General features: G+C 32.8%; 1 protein-coding gene across 1 annotated transcript; it reads right to left on the reverse strand.

The window, feature by feature from the left end:
- Window positions 1–10,786: 10,786 nt before the first annotated feature.
- Window positions 10,787–19,416, reverse strand: LOC143071915 (large ribosomal subunit protein uL15m-like). The gene is made up of 4 exons (XM_076246603.1): window positions 19,260–19,416; window positions 13,566–13,723; window positions 12,855–13,020; window positions 10,787–11,269 (listed from the first exon to the last, which is right to left on the reverse strand). Exons 1-4 carry the CDS (start codon window positions 19,362–19,364, stop codon window positions 10,808–10,810), a joined length of 891 nt encoding a protein of 296 aa, XP_076102718.1. The 5' UTR covers window positions 19,365–19,416; the 3' UTR covers window positions 10,787–10,807.
- Window positions 19,417–19,602: the final 186 nt, after the last annotated feature.

The following is a 19,602-nucleotide window of genomic DNA, read 5'->3' on the forward strand; positions in this document are numbered from 1 at the left end:
TAAATGTTCTGTTTTTCGGAAGTCTACTGTATTTTAGATTTCAATAATGTAAAAATTGGCGGGAATTTTTAGGTACACACTGTACTTCATCGCCATAATGTGATGAACATGGTTCATCAGTTTTATTTTACTAGGGTTCATCTTATTTCTTTTATCAAGCTGAAACATTGTTATACGAACTCGTTATGTTTGAAAGTTGAACAGTTGTCTACTATCGAAATCATTTAAGGTTTTTCTGGTCATATTTTTTGTAATCCAGAATAAAAAGTATTAAAAAAGTGTTCAATTAGTTATATATAACATAGTAGCGAGCTAGATAATAACAATGGCAAGTATTTCAGCATTTATTGGGTAGAACACAAATCTAGGGTGCTCGCATAATGCAGCTTAACTGCATAAAAATTCAGTTGGGCCTACAGTTAGCCGATTTAATCTCATTTGTATCTATAAGCTGAGTTGCAACTTACCTAAACAAATATTTCCCTTGTAAAAGATAAAATTAATATTGGCATATAACATCAGTGTATGCAGAGTAATACACAGATTAAATAGATAAATCATCCTGTATCACTTCTGAAAACCAGGTGCTCCGCAGGGCGCAGCTTTATACGACCGCAGAGGTCGATCCCTGAACAGTTGGGGCAGGTATGGACAAAACATTTAAGCGTGATACAGCTCTGAATTTGGATTGTGATCAAATTTTTGACATTATATGGGTTTTTTACACAAAACAAATGTCAAGATTTTACAAATCAATTAAAGATTTCTTCTTCAAACTTATTTAAATCTAAAATTAAATAGTTGACACAGCATAGGTTTCTGACACAGAATGAATGTGGTCTAATGAACTTAAAATTTTTTTTGCCTTTGAGCAATTCATTATGCTGTTGAATATTAATCCTGTCAAAAAAATGTTTGAAGAAATTTTCTTTTTATTTATGAAATCTGAAATGAGAACAAGTATGGACACAACTTTTAAGTTTGATACAGCTATAAATGTGGATTGTGATTAAATAGTTGACACAACATAGGTTTATGTCACATTATGAATTTGGTTTAAGAAATGAAAATGAGAATTTAAAGTTTTTAAATTTAATATTAAACTATTATGGTTCAATATCCAAAATGTAAATAGTCATGTCTGGCAAATGTCCAACATACATTATCTAAAAACATTTTAGATAAGATAAGGAAAAAAAGCTTCATCAGCAACATTTTATATTGGCAAATTTCCAATGAAGTTATTTACATAAAGTTATTGGCAAATAAAAATAGAAAATGACATCATAGTCATGTCTGGTAAATTTCCAACATATATAATCAACTACTATTCTATACAAAGAAAGATAACTCCAATTGAAAATTAATTGCTATTGCACAATATTGTGCAATTAGATATTTCTTGCTATTGTGCAATACTGTGCAATTGAAAATTTCCTGCTATTGCACAATACTTGATATGGAATCCTGATTTGGACCAACTTGAAAACTAGGCCAATAATTAAAAATCTATGTACATTTTTAAATTCAGCACATCAAAGAACCCCAAGGATTCAATTTTTGTTAAAATCAAACTAAGTTTAATTTTGGACCCTTTGGACCTTAATGTAGACCAATTTGAAAACGGGACCAAAAATTAAGAATCTACATACATAGTTAGATTCGGCATATCAAAGAACCCCAATTATTCAATTATTGATGAAATCACACAAAGTTCAATTTTGGACCCTTTGGGACCCTTATTCCTAAACTGTTGGGACCAAAACTCCCAAATTCAAACCCAACCTTCCTTTTATGGTCATAAACCTTGTGTTTAAATTTCATAGATTTCTATTTACTTATACTAAAGTTATGGTGCAAAAATCAAAAATAATGCTTATTTGGGCCCCTTTTTGGCCCCTAATTCATAAACTGTTGTTACCTCAACTCCAAAAATCAATCCCAACCTTCCTTTTGTGGTCATAAACCTTGTGTTTAAATTTCATTGATTTCTATTTACTTATACTAAAGTTATTGTGCGAAAACCAAGAATAATGCTTATTTGGGCCCTTTTTGGCCCTTAATTCCTAAACTGTTGGAACCAAAACTCCCAAAATCAATCCCAACCGTCCTTTTGTGGTCATAAACCTTGTGTCAAAATTTCATAGATTTCTATTCACTTAAACTAAAGTTATAGTGCGAAAATCAAGAAAATGCTTATTTGGGCCCTTTTTGGCCCCTAATTGATAAAATGTTGGGACCAAAACTCCCAAAATCAATCCCAACCTTCCTTTTGTGGTCATAAACCTTGTGTTAAAATTTCATTGATTTCTATTCACTTTTACTAAAGTTAGAGTGCGAAAACTAAAAGTATTCGGACGACGACGATGCAGGACGACGACGCCAACGTGATAGCAATATACGACCAAAAAATTAAAATTTTTGCGGTCGTATAAAAACCAATTAATCTTAAAAGTCTACCACAGGGGCCATTTTGGTTAAGATTCATAATCATCAACTGAATGTGAATTAGATTTAACTTAACTTCTTAATACTTAACTGGATCATGGTCCCCAGAACAGGCTAATATTTGAAGTCAATCTCCATTTCCTAGCAGCCAGTCCACATTTTACATGAAGTTCAACGTAGATACTTGTACCATGCACCAAAATGATATATATATCTATAATGCATGAGGTTGTAGGTTTGGTTTCTAATTTGGTAAAACCAAAGACTTGAAAATTGGTATTTAGCAATTGCTAGTTTTCCACAAGTATGCATTGTTTAGAAGTCTGAGAAAAGACTGGTCATCTTGGTATGATTGTCAATGAAACAACTCTCCACAAGAGACCAAAATGACACAGAAATTAACAACTATAGGTAACCGTACTTCCTTCAACAATGAGCAAAGCTTATACCACATAGTCAGCCATAAACATGATAAAAGGCCCTGAAATGACAATGTAAAACAATTCAAACTAAACAAGAGGCTGTCACAACGACAGCAAACCAGATTTATTAACATTTATTTGTGTCCTTGCAATATCACAAGAACCATTACTGATGAATGGTGAAAGTGAAAATCGTCAATATCAAATTTGACCTCCATTTTGTCATCAGTACAAATGTATCAACATATTAAAATTTGAAAAGCTTAGATTGAATGGTTCATGAGTAAATGCAACAACATGAATGGAAACGCCATTTTACGATCTTTCAAGAACCATAACTCCTGAACGGTAAAAGTCAAAATCGTCATTATTGAACTTGACCTCTAGTTTGTCATCAGTAACAACATATAAAAATTTCAAAAGCTTTGGTTGAATGGTTCATGAGAAAATGCAAGGACACGACTGGAAACACCATTTTTCAATCTTTCAAGAACCTTAACTCCTGAACGGTAAAAGTCAAAATCGTCATTATTCAACTTGACCTCCATCTTGTCATCAGTAACAACATATTAAAATTTGGGAAGCTTTGGTAGAACAGTTCATGCGTAAATGCACGGACACGACTGGAAACTCCATTTTTCAATCTTTCAAGAACCATAACTCCTGAACGGTAAAAGTCAAAATCGCCATTATTGAACTTGACCTTCATTTAGTTGTCAGGAACAACATATTAAAATTTTAAAAGCTTTGGTTGAAGGGTTCATGAGTTAATGCACGGACAACATTTGATCCGCCCGCCCGCCCGCCCGACCGACCGCCCGCCCGCCGTACATCCCCAAATCAATAACCGACATTTTTGTCACAAAAATCCGGTTAAAAACTGACGGCCTTATTTACATGATCATGAGAATTCTTTATCAGTGTATATAGATTAAGTGGTGAACATGGCTACATCCTAGTTTGTATAAGGTGATAATACATTTCTTGCCAAAAATCTAAGAATTGACCTGTCATCCGAGTCTCTAGTCAAATCTATAGAACTTCACTTCAAAATTAAACAATTACAAAAGTTTTACTAGGCCTAAATTAAAATATTGTTTGTTTGCCCTTTTCCGACCCTATTTTTTGAAACAGGGTAGGTAGGTAGGTAAAATATTTTATTTTTCTTTCCCATAAAATAACTTGGCTCGGTACATTTTTTGTCATGGGTAGGCAGGTAGGTATAATATTTTATTTTATAGATACAATATCTGAATGATATCATTTTTGTCTGTATTTGCTCTTAATGATCGATTTTACTAATCTTTACTTTTATTAAAGTTTCTGAATAGTCCCAGGAAGTTATGAAAAAACATTATCATGTATAATGTGAAGTTAATTCATATGCACTTCTATTTGTTTTCAAATATCAAAATATAGGGCTCGAGCATATTTTCAACAATTATATGCCTGGAACTTTTAAGAGTTTTAACTTGCACTGATATTCTGTACTACGTACATGTACCTTGTTCGCTTAACTTGACCGAAAGATTTATTAATATCCTACATATCTCCCTAGCATGGTTTGTGAAACAGCTTTACAATGTATTAAGGGGGTAGGACCTTTATCGGGACTTCGGGATCGGGTGTTGTTAAGATCGGGATTTCAGGATTTCCAGGAATTGTTTTTTTGAATTTCGGGATGCAGAATTTAAATTTATTTAAATTGGGGAGCTCTGGATTTCGTGTTTTAAAGCCCGGGATTTCAGGATCAGGACCCTCCAACCCCCATCTATAGCATGTGTTATTCCGACATTCTACCAATTTTATCAAAATTTGAACTGAAATTATCAGAGATGATATCTGTGAAATAAAAAAAAATATTTGACTAGAATATAAAGCCACTGCCCGGCAGTGCATTTCCAACCATCATCATCATGCAACCAGTTAAAAGAGCTAAAACTAAGCATTTATCTTACTTTATTTACAACCCTAGAGACTGAGTGTTTAAATTTTCGTGTGTCCCGGTGTTATCAATAAAAAGCTAAAAGACTTGAAACTCAAATGTCACATATTTTACATCGCATTTATAAATGGTCTGCAAGGAAAACTTGGCGATTTTACTGCCATTGAATTATTCTCCAATTTACAGGACTTCAGTTCATTTCAGATATAAATAAAAATGTCAAAGCTGGTAGAAGGCAGCGTGAACATAATCATACTGATATACGAATCACTAAACGTCATCCTTATATAGGATACAACATCCGGTAACAAAATATGTTGTACACACGTTGATAATTGTGTATTGGACACAACTTTTTTGAATGAAGCCTGCTCTTCAAGTATAAAGGGCAACGTTGGTCATACTTTCAACATCGACTTCAATCTAAAGCTTTGAATCTCTAAATGCAAGTGTTCATGCCAACGCTCACGTGATACCAAATGGACTTAACCTTATACGGGGAGGATAAAACCAGTGGATTCTGGTAAAAAAAGTTTTGAGCGGGAAATACAAATATAAGATTTTCGGAAGGAACGAAAAAAAATAAAAATAAAATATTGCTGGTAAATACAAATAAAATTTTTTCAGTCGGAACGAATTTATATGGTCGGTCGGTAAAGGGCAAACAAACAATATTTTAATTTAAGCCCTATCTATGTCATATATATATATATATACCACTGTATATAGAACAAACTGCATTACAATAGAAATCAGAATTATCTGCTATCAGAACATTACCCACATGTGACAAATCAAAAGCAATGAAACTAAATTATATGTAAAAGGTGACTTTAAACAGGGAATACATGTATGTAAAACTTAACCTTTGTGTGATATGAAGCCAATTTAATTCAACCCTAATAATAATTAACTGATTAAAACAAAGCGGACCGCCTTAGACCAGACCAACCTTTCAGTCAAACACTACACTGTCATTCATTGAATTTCTAATATGAAATTGAGTTGCAAGTTATATCATGCTGAAAACTTTTCAAACATGATAATGATAAAACTTAGTGGCAATGACCAATGAATGCACGGGCACTAATGCAGGGACCAAAGTTTATATAATATAAAGCCACTGCCCGGCAGTGCATTTCCAACCATCATCATCATGCAACCAGTTAAAAGAGCTAAAACTAAGCATTTATCTTACTTTATTTACAACCCTAGAGACTGAGTGTTTAAATTTTCGTGTGTCCCGGTGTTATCAATAAAAAGCTAAAAGACTTGAAACTCAAATGTCACATATTTTACATCGCATTTATAAATGGTCTGCAAGGAAAACTTGGCGATTTTACTGCCATTGAATTATTCTCCAATTTACAGGACTTCAGTTCATTTCAGATATAAATAAAAATGTCAAAGCTGGTAGAAGGCAGCGTGAACATAATCATACTGATATACGAATCACTAAACGTCATCCTTATATAGGATACAACATCCGGTAACAAAATATGTTGTACACACGTTGATAATTGTGTATTGGACACAACTTTTTTTAATGAAGCCTGCTCTTCAAGTATAAAGGGCAACGTTGGTCATACTTTCAACATCGACTTCAATCTAAAGCTTTGAATCTCTAAATGCAAGTGTTCATGCCAACGCTCACGTGATACCAAATGGACTTAACCTTATACGGGGAGGATAAAACCAGTGGATTCTGGTAAAAAAAGTTTTGAGCGGGAAATACAAATATAAGATTTTCGGAAGGAACGAAAAAAAATAAAAATAAAATATTGCTGGTAAATACAAATAAAATTTTTTCAGTCGGAACGAATTTATATGGTCGGTCGGTAAAGGGCAAACAAACAATATTTTAATTTAAGCCCTATCTATGTCATATATATATATATATATACCACTGTATATAGAACAAACTGCATTACAATAGAAATCAGAATTATCTGCTATCAGAACATTACCCACATGTGACAAATCAAAAGCAATGAAACTAAATTATATGTAAAAGGTGACTTTAAACAGGGAATACATGTATGTAAAACTTAACCTTTGTGTGATATGAAGCCAATTTAATTCAACCCTAATAATAATTAACTGATTAAAACAAAGCGGACCGCCTTAGACCAGACCAACCTTTCAGTCAAACACTACACTGTCATTCATTGAATTTCTAATATGAAATTCAGTTGCAAGTTATATCATGCTGAAAACTTTTCAAACATGATAATGATAAAACTTAGTGGCAATGACCAATGAATGCACGGGCACTAATGCAGGGACCAAAGTTTATATAATATAAAGCCACTGCCCGGCAGTGCATTTCCAACCATCATCATCATGCAACCAGTTAAAAGAGCTAAAACTAAGCATTTATCTTACTTTATTTACAACCCTAGAGACTGAGTGTTTAAATTTTCGTGTGTCCCGGTGTTATCAATAAAAAGCTAAAAGACTTGAAACTCAAATGTCACATATTTTACATCGCATTTATAAATGGTCTGCAAGGAAAACTTGGCGATTTTACTGCCATTGAATTATTCTCCAATTTACAGGACTTCAGTTCATTTCAGATATAAATAAAAATGTCAAAGCTGGTAGAAGGCAGCGTGAACATAATCATACTGATATACGAATCACTAAACGTCATCCTTATATAGGATACAACATCCGGTAACAAAATATGTTGTACACACGTTGATAATTGTGTATTGGACACAACTTTTTTTAATGAAGCCTGCTCTTCAAGTATAAAGGGCAACGTTGGTCATACTTTCAACATCGACTTCAATCTAAAGCTTTGAATCTCTAAATGCAAGTGTTCATGCCAACGCTCACGTGATACCAAATGGACTTAACCTTATACGGGGAGGATAAAACCAGTGGATTCTGGTAAAAAAAGTTTTGAGCGGGAAATACAAATATAAGATTTTCGGAAGGAACGAAAAAAAATAAAAATAAAATATTGCTGGTAAATACAAATAAATTTTTTTCAGTCGGAACGAATTTATATGGTCGGTCGGTAAAGGGCAAACAAACAATATTTTAATTTAAGCCCTATCTATGTCATATATATATATATATATATACCACTGTATATAGAACAAACTGCATTACAATAGAAATCAGAATTATCTGCTATCAGAACATTACCCACATGTGACAAATCAAAAGCAATGAAACTAAATTATATGTAAAAGGTGACTTTAAACAGGGAATACATGTATGTAAAACTTAACCTTTGTGTGATATGAAGCCAATTTAATTCAACCCTAATAATAATTAACTGATTAAAACAAAGCGGACCGCCTTAGACCAGACCAACCTTTCAGTCAAACACTACACTGTCATTCATTGAATTTCTAATATGAAATTCAGTTGCAAGTTATATCATGCTGAAAACTTTTCAAACATGATAATGATAAAACTTAGTGGCAATGACCAATGAATGCACGGGCACTAATGCAGGGACCAAAGTTTATATAATATAAAGCCACTGCCCGGCAGTGCATTTCCAACCATCATCATCATGCAACCAGTTAAAAGAGCTAAAACTAAGCATTTATCTTACTTTATTTACAACCCTAGAGACTGAGTGTTTAAATTTTCGTGTGTCCCGGTGTTATCAATAAAAAGCTAAAAGACTTGAAACTCAAATGTCACATATTTTACATCGCATTTATAAATGGTCTGCAAGGAAAACTTGGCGATTTTACTGCCATTGAATTATTCTCCAATTTACAGGACTTCAGTTCATTTCAGATATAAATAAAAATGTCAAAGCTGGTAGAAGGCAGCGTGAACATAATCATACTGATATACGAATCACTAAACGTCATCCTTATATAGGATACAACATCCGGTAACAAAATATGTTGTACACACGTTGATAATTGTGTATTGGACACAACTTTTTTGAATGAAGCCTGCTCTTCAAGTATAAAGGGCAACGTTGGTCATACTTTCAACATCGACTTCAATCTAAAGCTTTGAATCTCTAAATGCAAGTGTTCATGCCAACGCTCACGTGATACCAAATGGACTTAACCTTATACGGGGAGGATAAAACCAGTGGATTCTGGTAAAAAAAGTTTTGAGCGGGAAATACAAATATAAGATTTTCGGAAGGAACGAAAAAAAATAAAAATAAAATATTGCTGGTAAATACAAATAAAATTTTTTCAGTCGGAACGAATTTATATGGTCGGTCGGTAAAGGGCAAACAAACAATATTTTAATTTAAGCCCTATCTATGTCATATATATATATATATATACCACTGTATATAGAACAAACTGCATTACAATAGAAATCAGAATTATCTGCTATCAGAACATTACCCACATGTGACAAATCAAAAGCAATGAAACTAAATTATATGTAAAAGGTGACTTTAAACAGGGAATACATGTATGTAAAACTTAACCTTTGTGTGATATGAAGCCAATTTAATTCAACCCTAATAATAATTAACTGATTAAAACAAAGCGGACCGCCTTAGACCAGACCAACCTTTCAGTCAAACACTACACTGTCATTCATTGAATTTCTAATATGAAATTCAGTTGCAAGTTATATCATGCTGAAAACTTTTCAAACATGATAATGATAAAACTTAGTGGCAATGACCAATGAATGCACGGGCACTAATGCAGGGACCAAAGTTTATATAATATAAAGCCACTGCCCGGCAGTGCATTTCCAACCATCATCATCATGCAACCAGTTAAAAGAGCTAAAACTAAGCATTTATCTTACTTTATTTACAACCCTAGAGACTGAGTGTTTAAATTTTCGTGTGTCCCGGTGTTATCAATAAAAAGCTAAAAGACTTGAAACTCAAATGTCACATATTTTACATCGCATTTATAAATGGTCTGCAAGGAAAACTTGGCGATTTTACTGCCATTGAATTATTCTCCAATTTACAGGACTTCAGTTCATTTCAGATATAAATAAAAATGTCAAAGCTGGTAGAAGGCAGCGTGAACATAATCATACTGATATACGAATCACTAAACGTCATCCTTATATAGGATACAACATCCGGTAACAAAATATGTTGTACACACGTTGATAATTGTGTATTGGACACAACTTTTTTTAATGAAGCCTGCTCTTCAAGTATAAAGGGCAACGTTGGTCATACTTTCAACATCGACTTCAATCTAAAGCTTTGAATCTCTAAATGCAAGTGTTCATGCCAACGCTCACGTGATACCAAATGGACTTAACCTTATACGGGGAGGATAAAACCAGTGGATTCTGGTAAAAAAAGTTTTGAGCGGGAAATACAAATATAAGATTTTCGGAAGGAACGAAAAAAAATAAAAATAAAATATTGCTGGTAAATACAAATAAATTTTTTTCAGTCGGAACGAATTTATATGGTCAGTCGGTAAAGGGCAAACAAACAATATTTTAATTTAAGCCCTATCTATGTCATATATATATATATATATATACCACTGTATATAGAACAAACTGCATTACAATAGAAATCAGAATTATCTGCTATCAGAACATTACCCACATGTGACAAATCAAAAGCAATGAAACTAAATTATATGTAAAAGGTGACTTTAAACAGGGAATACATGTATGTAAAACTTAACCTTTGTGTGATATGAAGCCAATTTAATTCAACCCTAATAATAATTAACTGATTAAAACAAAGCGGACCGCCTTAGACCAGACCAACCTTTCAGTCAAACACTACACTGTCATTCATTGAATTTCTAATATGAAATTCAGTTGCAAGTTATATCATGCTGAAAACTTTTCAAACATGATAATGATAAAACTTAGTGGCAATGACCAATGAATGCACGGGCACTAATGCAGGGACCAAAGTTTATACCTGAAAACAATTGTTACTTGTTCTTTCCAAAGGCTGCCAAAATAATGAAAAGTACCATAACATTAAACAAAGTAAAGGTTTAGGCTGAATAAGGATTCTTTTCTGATGTCTATTTAATAATTTTAATGTTTAAGATGCATAATATTGTTGATGTTCTTCTGCTAATGGTTTAAGAACACACTGATCTTTCATACTGATGACCCAACCAGGTTCAAGTCCATAAAATATTTGTCTTGGATCTTTCCTACGTAATAGTAACTCTTTTTGAGACTTATCAGAAATTTCAGGTAATTCATATCCATATTTTTGAGCAAGTTCAATTCTTGCCTGAACAATTTCCTCTGGATCAGCTAAGTAGCCTCTATTTTTGGCGTTCGAGTAGTATTCAAATGCATCCTGTGGAGGTAATTTACATTTTGGTATTGGTGTACTAGTCTTAAGAAACTTGAGAACATTTGACATGGCTTTGACACATTCAGGATCATAGTATCTAGTAGTTATGACACCCCCATTTCTTTCCACTGCTGCTATGACCTCCTCACTTGCATGCTGAACTTCTATATTAATCTGTGCTTGAAATGTATCTGCTCCCTATAAAAATAAATCTAAATCAGTATTTCTAATAAATTATATATATATATATATTCCAAATGTATACCGGTATACCAGTATCTATGTAGCTTTTCAAAACAAGAATGCCCATGTTGACATGTTAAGCATATCCTTAGTTGTAATTTAAAGTGTTGGTGAGGAGATTGCAATAGAGCAGCCACAACTCCTAATAAGGGGTTATAATAAATAAGTAACATTTATTATAGTAGTATGTGAATGCACTATTGTGTGAAAATTGACAATGCATCATGAAACTATCAAAATAACTAAGTCAATTATGTTATCTTAGGAATTTCTGTTCATCTCAAAATTTTATAGTCAAAGATTGTACTGACATCAAACTCACTGTTTGTTTAGGAACTGGTTATGGCAACAAAACATCAGAGCATATAGAAATAAATGAGGAATGTGTCCATGGGACACAGATGATGCCTTTGCTAGCATATCATGTTATTGATGGACATACCTCAAGAACTGTAAAATTGACGCTTGCCAAATTTGTACTTGATCTGAGTTTTGTTGTAATAAGCATTGTGTATACATTTCATAACATTTGGTTGAGACAAACTTAACTTTAGAGAACAGAAACCAAAAATCCAGCATTTTTTTCATTTGAAAAGGGCATAACTCTAGAACAGTAAAAGTGATGCTACCAAAATTCAAACTTTATTTGTGTTTTACTGTAATAAGCACTGTGTATAAGTTTCATAACAATTGGTTGAGGCAAGCTAAAGCCAAAGAATGGAAACTAATTTTGGGTCATACGGATGGACGTACAGATGACCAAGGGTAAAACTTAATGCGCCCTTCATTACGGTGGGGGCATAAAATATAGAAATGCTTAGTTTAAACATATTTTATTGTTCAAAACAAATGGATTAGACACAAGTTTTTCAACTTAGTTCCGTCTTCTCCATATAGAAATGCTTTCAGGCTTGGTGCAGCAAATTACTGTCTGTTTTAAACTCAGAAAACTACACAAAGGATAATAATTATAACTTGAACAAATAAAATAGTACTCCAATTTTTTCTTCTCCAAGTAAATAACAAGAGTGCACACGCTGAAATGTCTCGCCTTCTTTACTAATCATTGATATTATGTTGATAGTCCAAAATATAAAGCTCTATTACAACTGTCCCAACCTGCGCGACTGACATATAGATCATAAAATATTTCCATACACCAAATATAGTTGACCTATTGCATATAGTATTAGAAAAATAGACCAATACTTAAAAACTGAACTTTTGACCACTGAACCATGAAAATGAGGTCAAGGTCAGATGACACCTGTCAGTTAGACAAGTAAACCTTACAATCATTCCATACACCAAATATAGTCGACCTATTGCATATATAATAGTATAAGAAAAACAGACCAAAACACAAAAACTTATCTATAACCACTGAACCATGAAAATGAGGTTATTTCAGGTGAATTATATTTAATTTGTTGAATTTGATAATATGTTTGTTTTTTTTTCTTTTACAAAATCTAACTTGTCACAATTTTTGCAATAATTAAAACTTTGCAAAAATGTCTTTTAAATTTTTTTTTATTACCTCTTCTGTTAAATTAACACCATAATGGTTGTCTTCTATTGAACAGTCATAATGAGCAGTATTACAAAATGTCAGTAAATCTACTGGCTCATTGACGTCCACCAAACCCATATCAATTAATCTTTGTACTTGGAGCAAACTAAAAGGTGGGTACTGTCTTTTAAATCTGAAAAAAAGTACAAAAATATAACTGAAAAATATTCATATAAAATAAGGAAAAGTGTTATGATTGCAATGAGACAACTATCCAAACGAGTCTGAAATACATGGATTTAAACAGCTTTAGATCATGCTTATAAGTTATATTATTACTTGTGCATGTACTAATTGTACAGAGAATCACTTCTTGTCTATAATCAACAACAAAAAATATCAACAGTAAAAATGTTCACCAAAAATTATGGAGGGATTGACTTTTCAAGATAAAAGTATGGTTAAAGAAATGAAAATGTTATATTGCAACGTTTTTGTTTAGTTAATTATTTTTATAACTTACTACAACAAGGTTTCTCAAGTGATTCATTGATGTCAGTAGGTGACTTTCTTGAATAAAACAAGTTGTTTGTGTAATGGATCAAACATAGTTAAGTAATTTAAAATATAGAAGGACTACCATCTTATAAAATTTTATCTTCAAAATAAATAATATATGTATTTACATGATATGATATTATATTGACCAGAGTCTAAATACTTAATTTTATAACTTACTCATGATCTTTGTAATATGGTTCACATGGTATTCTTATATGGAATGGAATTTGTCCTCCTTCATATCCCAATGGTGGTAATGTCATCCTCTGTCCCATACCCTTATGTCCTCGTCCATGTGTCTTTCCCTTTCCAGCATTTCTTCTTTTGTTGAAATTCTGCAGTTATAAAGATTAGACATTATTTGGTATTTCAAGTGAATGCATTGTCTAAAATAAATGTATATAAACTACAACATTGTAAACGAAAGCTGACAAATGTGTGTTGGTGTGCTTTGGCAGCAGATGATTTCCTCTATTTCCTTTCAGCCATCAAGGTGAGATTAACAGAAATGAATTCTTGATCTCCAGTCTTTAAATACAAGTACTTCAGAAAAGAAACAATTACAAGTCATACGTACTTCTTATTGGTACATGTACATACTGGGCCAAAAATAAAATATTGTTTGTTTCCCCTCCCACCACCGACCCGGTAGAATCGCTGCGACTCGAAAAAATTTATTTTTGCTATGTTGGTTTTTGGTGATATCTTTCCCATGCTGTCGTAAACGTGCGTTGGTTTTTTGTCATACCTTTTTCTGTTGCTGTAATCAACAAGCGTTTTAAATCAAGGCATTTTTGCATTGAAGCGTCTATATGATTCGGAATCAAGGAAAACAAACTGACTTGCTACACGATTTGTGTTGTGTGCAAGGGTGATATTTGAAAATAAAAAATCTGAAACATCTTTCAACCTAGTGAGTGCACCTTGATTGGCTTTGTCTTTTACCTCTGTTCCTGTTTAAAGGATAAAATCTTTGAGTAAAAATGGTCTGAATCGTGCTTTGAAATCAATCTACGTTGTCTTCGACTTCGAACAGGTTGGGCACAAGTCAGAAAATGTTGGATATGTGAATTCCCTGCTTTAACCTCTTGTGTAAACAAGACCAGTTTAAATGTGTTTTTATTTTTCAGTTTATGGCATGAAATTTACAAATGGGCACGTTTTACATTATAACTGCATCAGTTGAATTTGTAAATACTTAAAAGTATCCTAGGAAAAACAAAACATATAAGTGAAGCCTTGTTTTTTCTAGAACTCGAAAAAACATACTAATCTATTGTTTAGGAATTAATTGACCAAGCTGCATGATCCAGGTGCAACTGAACATAACTGAATTATGTTCACTTCTACTGAAAATATTTATTCATTAAATTTTAATTCCCAAGTCATTAACATATCTTTTTGTCATCTCATAATTGATGATCAAGGTATAAATTGGTGAACACAGGAATTGTTTTGTTGTGAGCTATGCATCAAATTAGACTTGAAATAAGCTTGATTTTTAACTAATTAAACACTTGCTTTCATTACACATTGTTATCACATGAAGGATGTGTGCTTTTGTAGATTTCATACCGGCATAAAATGAATAGGAAAAAGGAGGTCCCTGTTTACTGTTTTTAACATCAGAAAACTGGGGTGTACACTGAATACAGGGAATACCCAACTTTTCTTGACTTATCTTACCTAATTCAATATAGAAAAATTATATCAAGAAATAAAATAAAATAATTTGCCTACCTACCTACCCATACCCTGATAACCTCAGTCGGGGAGGGGAAACAAAGATATTTTTAATGTTGGCCCTGATAAAAGAATAAATCTCACAATTTAAATCTTGAGTTAACAGTTATCAATATATGGCATATAAACTAACAAGCATTCTGTGAGTATTAAATGACAATGCATAGTCCTCTACCGGTTAAAACTCATTGTAATGGAACGAAATTCTAACTTGATCTATAATTTGTCATGGCTTAAACTAAATAAAATAACAAACAAATCTACCACTAAATTCTTCAAACAATTTACTAAAGAAAAGGAAAAAAATCCAAAATGCAGTTGTCTTGTTACAATGTCTTTTACCATGTTTACAAATCTTTTTAAAATGAGTTATTTCTGTTTGAACAGAAATCTAGTAACTAATAAGTATTTCATCAAAAATTTAATTCTAAGGAAAGTTAAACAAGAGTGCACATGCTGAAATGTCTCGCCTTCTTTACTAATCATTGATATTATGTTGATAGTCCTAAAATGCTAAATATAAAGCTTTATTATAACTGTCACATAAAATTAACATTAACCAAGAAAACTACATTGACCAATGAACCATAAAAATGAGGTCAAGGTCAGATGAACCATGCCAAGCAGACATGTACAGCTAACAATTCTTCCATAAAACAAATATAGCAGACCTATTGCATACAGTATAAGAATAACAGACCAAAACACAAAAACTTAACTATCACCACTAAACCATGAAAATGAGGTCAAGGTCAGATGCACTTGCCAGTTGGACATGTTCACCTTACAGCAGTCTGTGTCAAACTGTTTAAGGGTTTGTCTGACCAAAGAGAAATTTGAACTTTTCTACTATATATTCAACCAAAAAATCTTAAAAGTGCTGTCTGACCGAATGAATTTTTGTCTGACATTTTGTCAGTCAGACAGAGTTTGGGATACACTGTCTTACAGTCCTTCCATACACCAAATATACTAGACCTATTGCTTATAGTATCTGAGATATGGACTTGATCACTAAAACTTTACCTTGTTCACCGATCTATGAAATGAGGTCAAGGTCAAGTCAAAAATGTCTGATGGGCATGAGGACCTTGCAAGTTACGCACATACCAAATATAGTTATACTATTATTTTAAGAAGTAAGCTTATGCCACAGTAGCCACCGCCGGAACACTATCCCTATGTCAAGCTTTCTGCGACAAAATTCGCAGGCTCGACAAAAAAATGAGATATTTCCCTTTGAACAGAAATATAGTGATGAATTAGTATTTCATCAAAATTCAATTCTAGGTAAAGGCTTTAACTGAACAAGGAGAAAAGTTAAAATAGTGAAAATCAAACTTGACTTAAAACTGGTCATGAAAAAATAATACTCCAAATATCAAATCAATATCTTCAAGCATGAAAAAAATAAGCCTAGACAACTGATTTGCCAGACTGACGGATGAACAGACAGACGGACATTGTGCAAACCTAAAATCCCTTCAACTTCGTCGGTAGAGGGCTAATAACTATTTTTCTGTTATACAGTGGGTAATTTAATAGCAAAATTATTGAGTATTTTCCAATAAATGTATATACATAAATGTACTAATATGAGATTTTATATATAAAGGATTTATATTTGGCATGTTTGGTATATCAGGTTGAGGACAAATTTTAAACCATCAATATTTCCTAAATTAGTGCCAATCCCTAAATTGAGTAATAGTTTCATACTACAAATATTTTTTTTTTTGGCTTAGTCACTTTATCTTCATTGACCATTGACCAATGCATAGACAATTTTTGCAAATGAACTATATTAATTTATTATCTCAGATTATTAATAAGTTAGAGGCCTTCACACTTGTCAATTTTAAGAAGCTTTCATAGGCTTCTTGGAAAATTAGTTCAGGACGGCTTACTCAACTTTTGGAAATGTTGTTGAGCTAGCTTGGTAGGAGTATAAATAATGATGATTTGAAATTGAAAAAATTGAAAGATATTTATACGTTATATTACAGCTGGCAACAAGTTTAAAAGCTGTTTTGAATAATCTGTCGATCTTTTTAAAATCTTGGACATGTAGGAGATGAATGACTTAGTAGGTTTAGAAATTAGCAGGGGCCCACTCACCAATGGCCCCTAAAATTTAGTGTGGGCTAATAAAATGTCTGCTTTTCTTGTATAGAACTATATATATTGGGTACAAAATGAAAGATGTGGGCTGCTATGCCAAAATTTTAACTTCAATCCCTGCTTAGACTTTGATTATCTAGGCAATATTCATTATTCATTTTGACAAATTAAAGATGATAAATTGCTTCACCGAGTGCAGCTAGACAAGATACGACTGCAGAAGTTCCACCCTGAACAGTTGGAGCAAAAATGGACACAATATTCACGCTTCAAGCCACTTGTTACGGGTCAGAATTTGGATTGTGATTAAATATTTGACACATAGTTGGTTTCTGACACAGAATATAAACTATAGTATTTTTTTAGGTCGTATAAAATCAACCCGTTTTTAGATCAAAACAATAAAAAAAAAACTTCTAAATATTTTTTTATAGGAATACACTTAGCTTGAACACTTATTCAACATAAAAACATATTAAATAAACTCATCATAGATGATTAAACAGGTGCTAATGGACCCCTAGGGTGCAACCAGAATGGGAGTAAACATGGTTTGGGGCAAACAGACCCAGATAAAGTAGAGGGGGGTCCGGGGAGTCCGAGGGGTCCTGATCCTGAAATTCCAGGCTTAAAAGTTAAAAACATGAGGTCATGAATTTAACAGTTTAAAGAAATTATATTCCTGCCATTCTGAAATTTCGAAAAAAAAATCCAGATCTGGAAAGGACCAAAGCTTAAAAACACCCGATCCCGACAAAGATAATTCTGCCCCCCTTTCCCTCAAGGATAGAGACTCAGAATGTACTGTTGATTTACTGACTGTGCCCGAGATAAGTTTTGAAGCTCTCAGAGCTCACAAAAGGCAGGATATAAAAGAAAATAATCAGCATAGTAATTTAGTGTATTAAATATATTGTGTTTTTCTATATAATTTCTTTTAAAAATGTGTATCCTACCGTAGTCTAAAATCGTTCATCTTGTCAGTTCGTTAGGTATTTGTGTTTGAACTTAACACATGGGGAAACTCCGCATTGACGTCACTACGCTACTTCCGGCGTAGAAAAACAATGTAGAATACGTTTTTTCTGCACTTTTGAATAAAAAAACATTTCTGAAGGTAAGTTTTCATTGTTGTTCTCAATTATGGCTAAAAAATGCCAAATTTCTAATGCCCGTTTCAATCCCGACTTCCGAATGTCTAAAAACATTCTAGAACTTCACAAAATCCCACTTCCGGCCTCCATTGCTTTGTGTACATTCCATTCAGCGTCATCAATCTTGTGGCAGGCAATACAGGTCAAGCAAATCGTATTTTTAGGAATTTTAAAATGACATGCTCCTTACGTCTTTCGCGATTTTCCCGCGAAAAAAGCCCAACCAAAATGAAAGGAAAACTAATTGAAAAAATTATGCCCATGCCATAATTTTGTACAGGAATATAGAGTAGGTTAATGAAAAATAATTTACATTTATTTTTCATAGAATTTTCTTTTTATTCATTATAAAAAGATCGATATTCTGACCATCATGACTGTAGATAAATATTCATACAGAATTCCATTGATGTCAAAAGGGATGGCAAAAAAAGAGTTTTCCTGTTGAATAAAACCCAAAATTATTGCAAACTATTTTGAAGCAATATCCCACAAAGAAATAACGTAATTGCCGTAGACTGGAAAATCCCCTAAATGACAGTAGAGCAATTTGATTGGGTAGAACGAATTGACATCACGTGATTTTGACGCCATTGAAATTTAAATGTAAACTAACAAGGTCAGAAGGTTCAGTATGGGACAGCATCGTACATTTAGTTACTGACAAATAATTATGAGTTACCAAGCTTGACAATGCATGGTAATAAAAAATGAAAGCTAAGTGTACAGAAAAAATAAGAAAAAAATAGCCTTAGGATAACGACTTATCATTACACCTGGATACAGGCCTAACTGGAAATTGTAGGAAAATTTGTATCATGTCTGAAAAGAATTTTCTTCTTTTAAATTTAACCTTTTTATAAGCACCAGGCATATCTTTCAGATTGTTTAATGCAACCCGCGGATACGTCCGCAGGAGCTGTAAAGCTTTATCTGCAAATTTTCCAGCCTGTGCCATCCTTTTGTTTTTGTCCTTGACCCCTGAATCATGATCAATTTAGTAGCCCAACTAAACCGTTGAAGTAATCGTTATTGCGACACAGAAGGGGGTCAATCACTGTAAGTATATTTTCTAAATATGCATTAGAATAATAGCCATGATTTATTATCTGAATGATTTCTAAATTTTACTTTCTAGATCAAAGTAAATAATAGAACATTTTAAAAAACTATTTCCCTAATGGTGAAACTAAAAA

The sequence above is a fragment of the Mytilus galloprovincialis genome, chromosome 1 (genome assembly GCF_965363235.1).
Source record: "Mytilus galloprovincialis chromosome 1, xbMytGall1.hap1.1, whole genome shotgun sequence".
NCBI classification, from domain to species: Eukaryota; Metazoa; Mollusca; class Bivalvia; order Mytilida; family Mytilidae; genus Mytilus; species Mytilus galloprovincialis.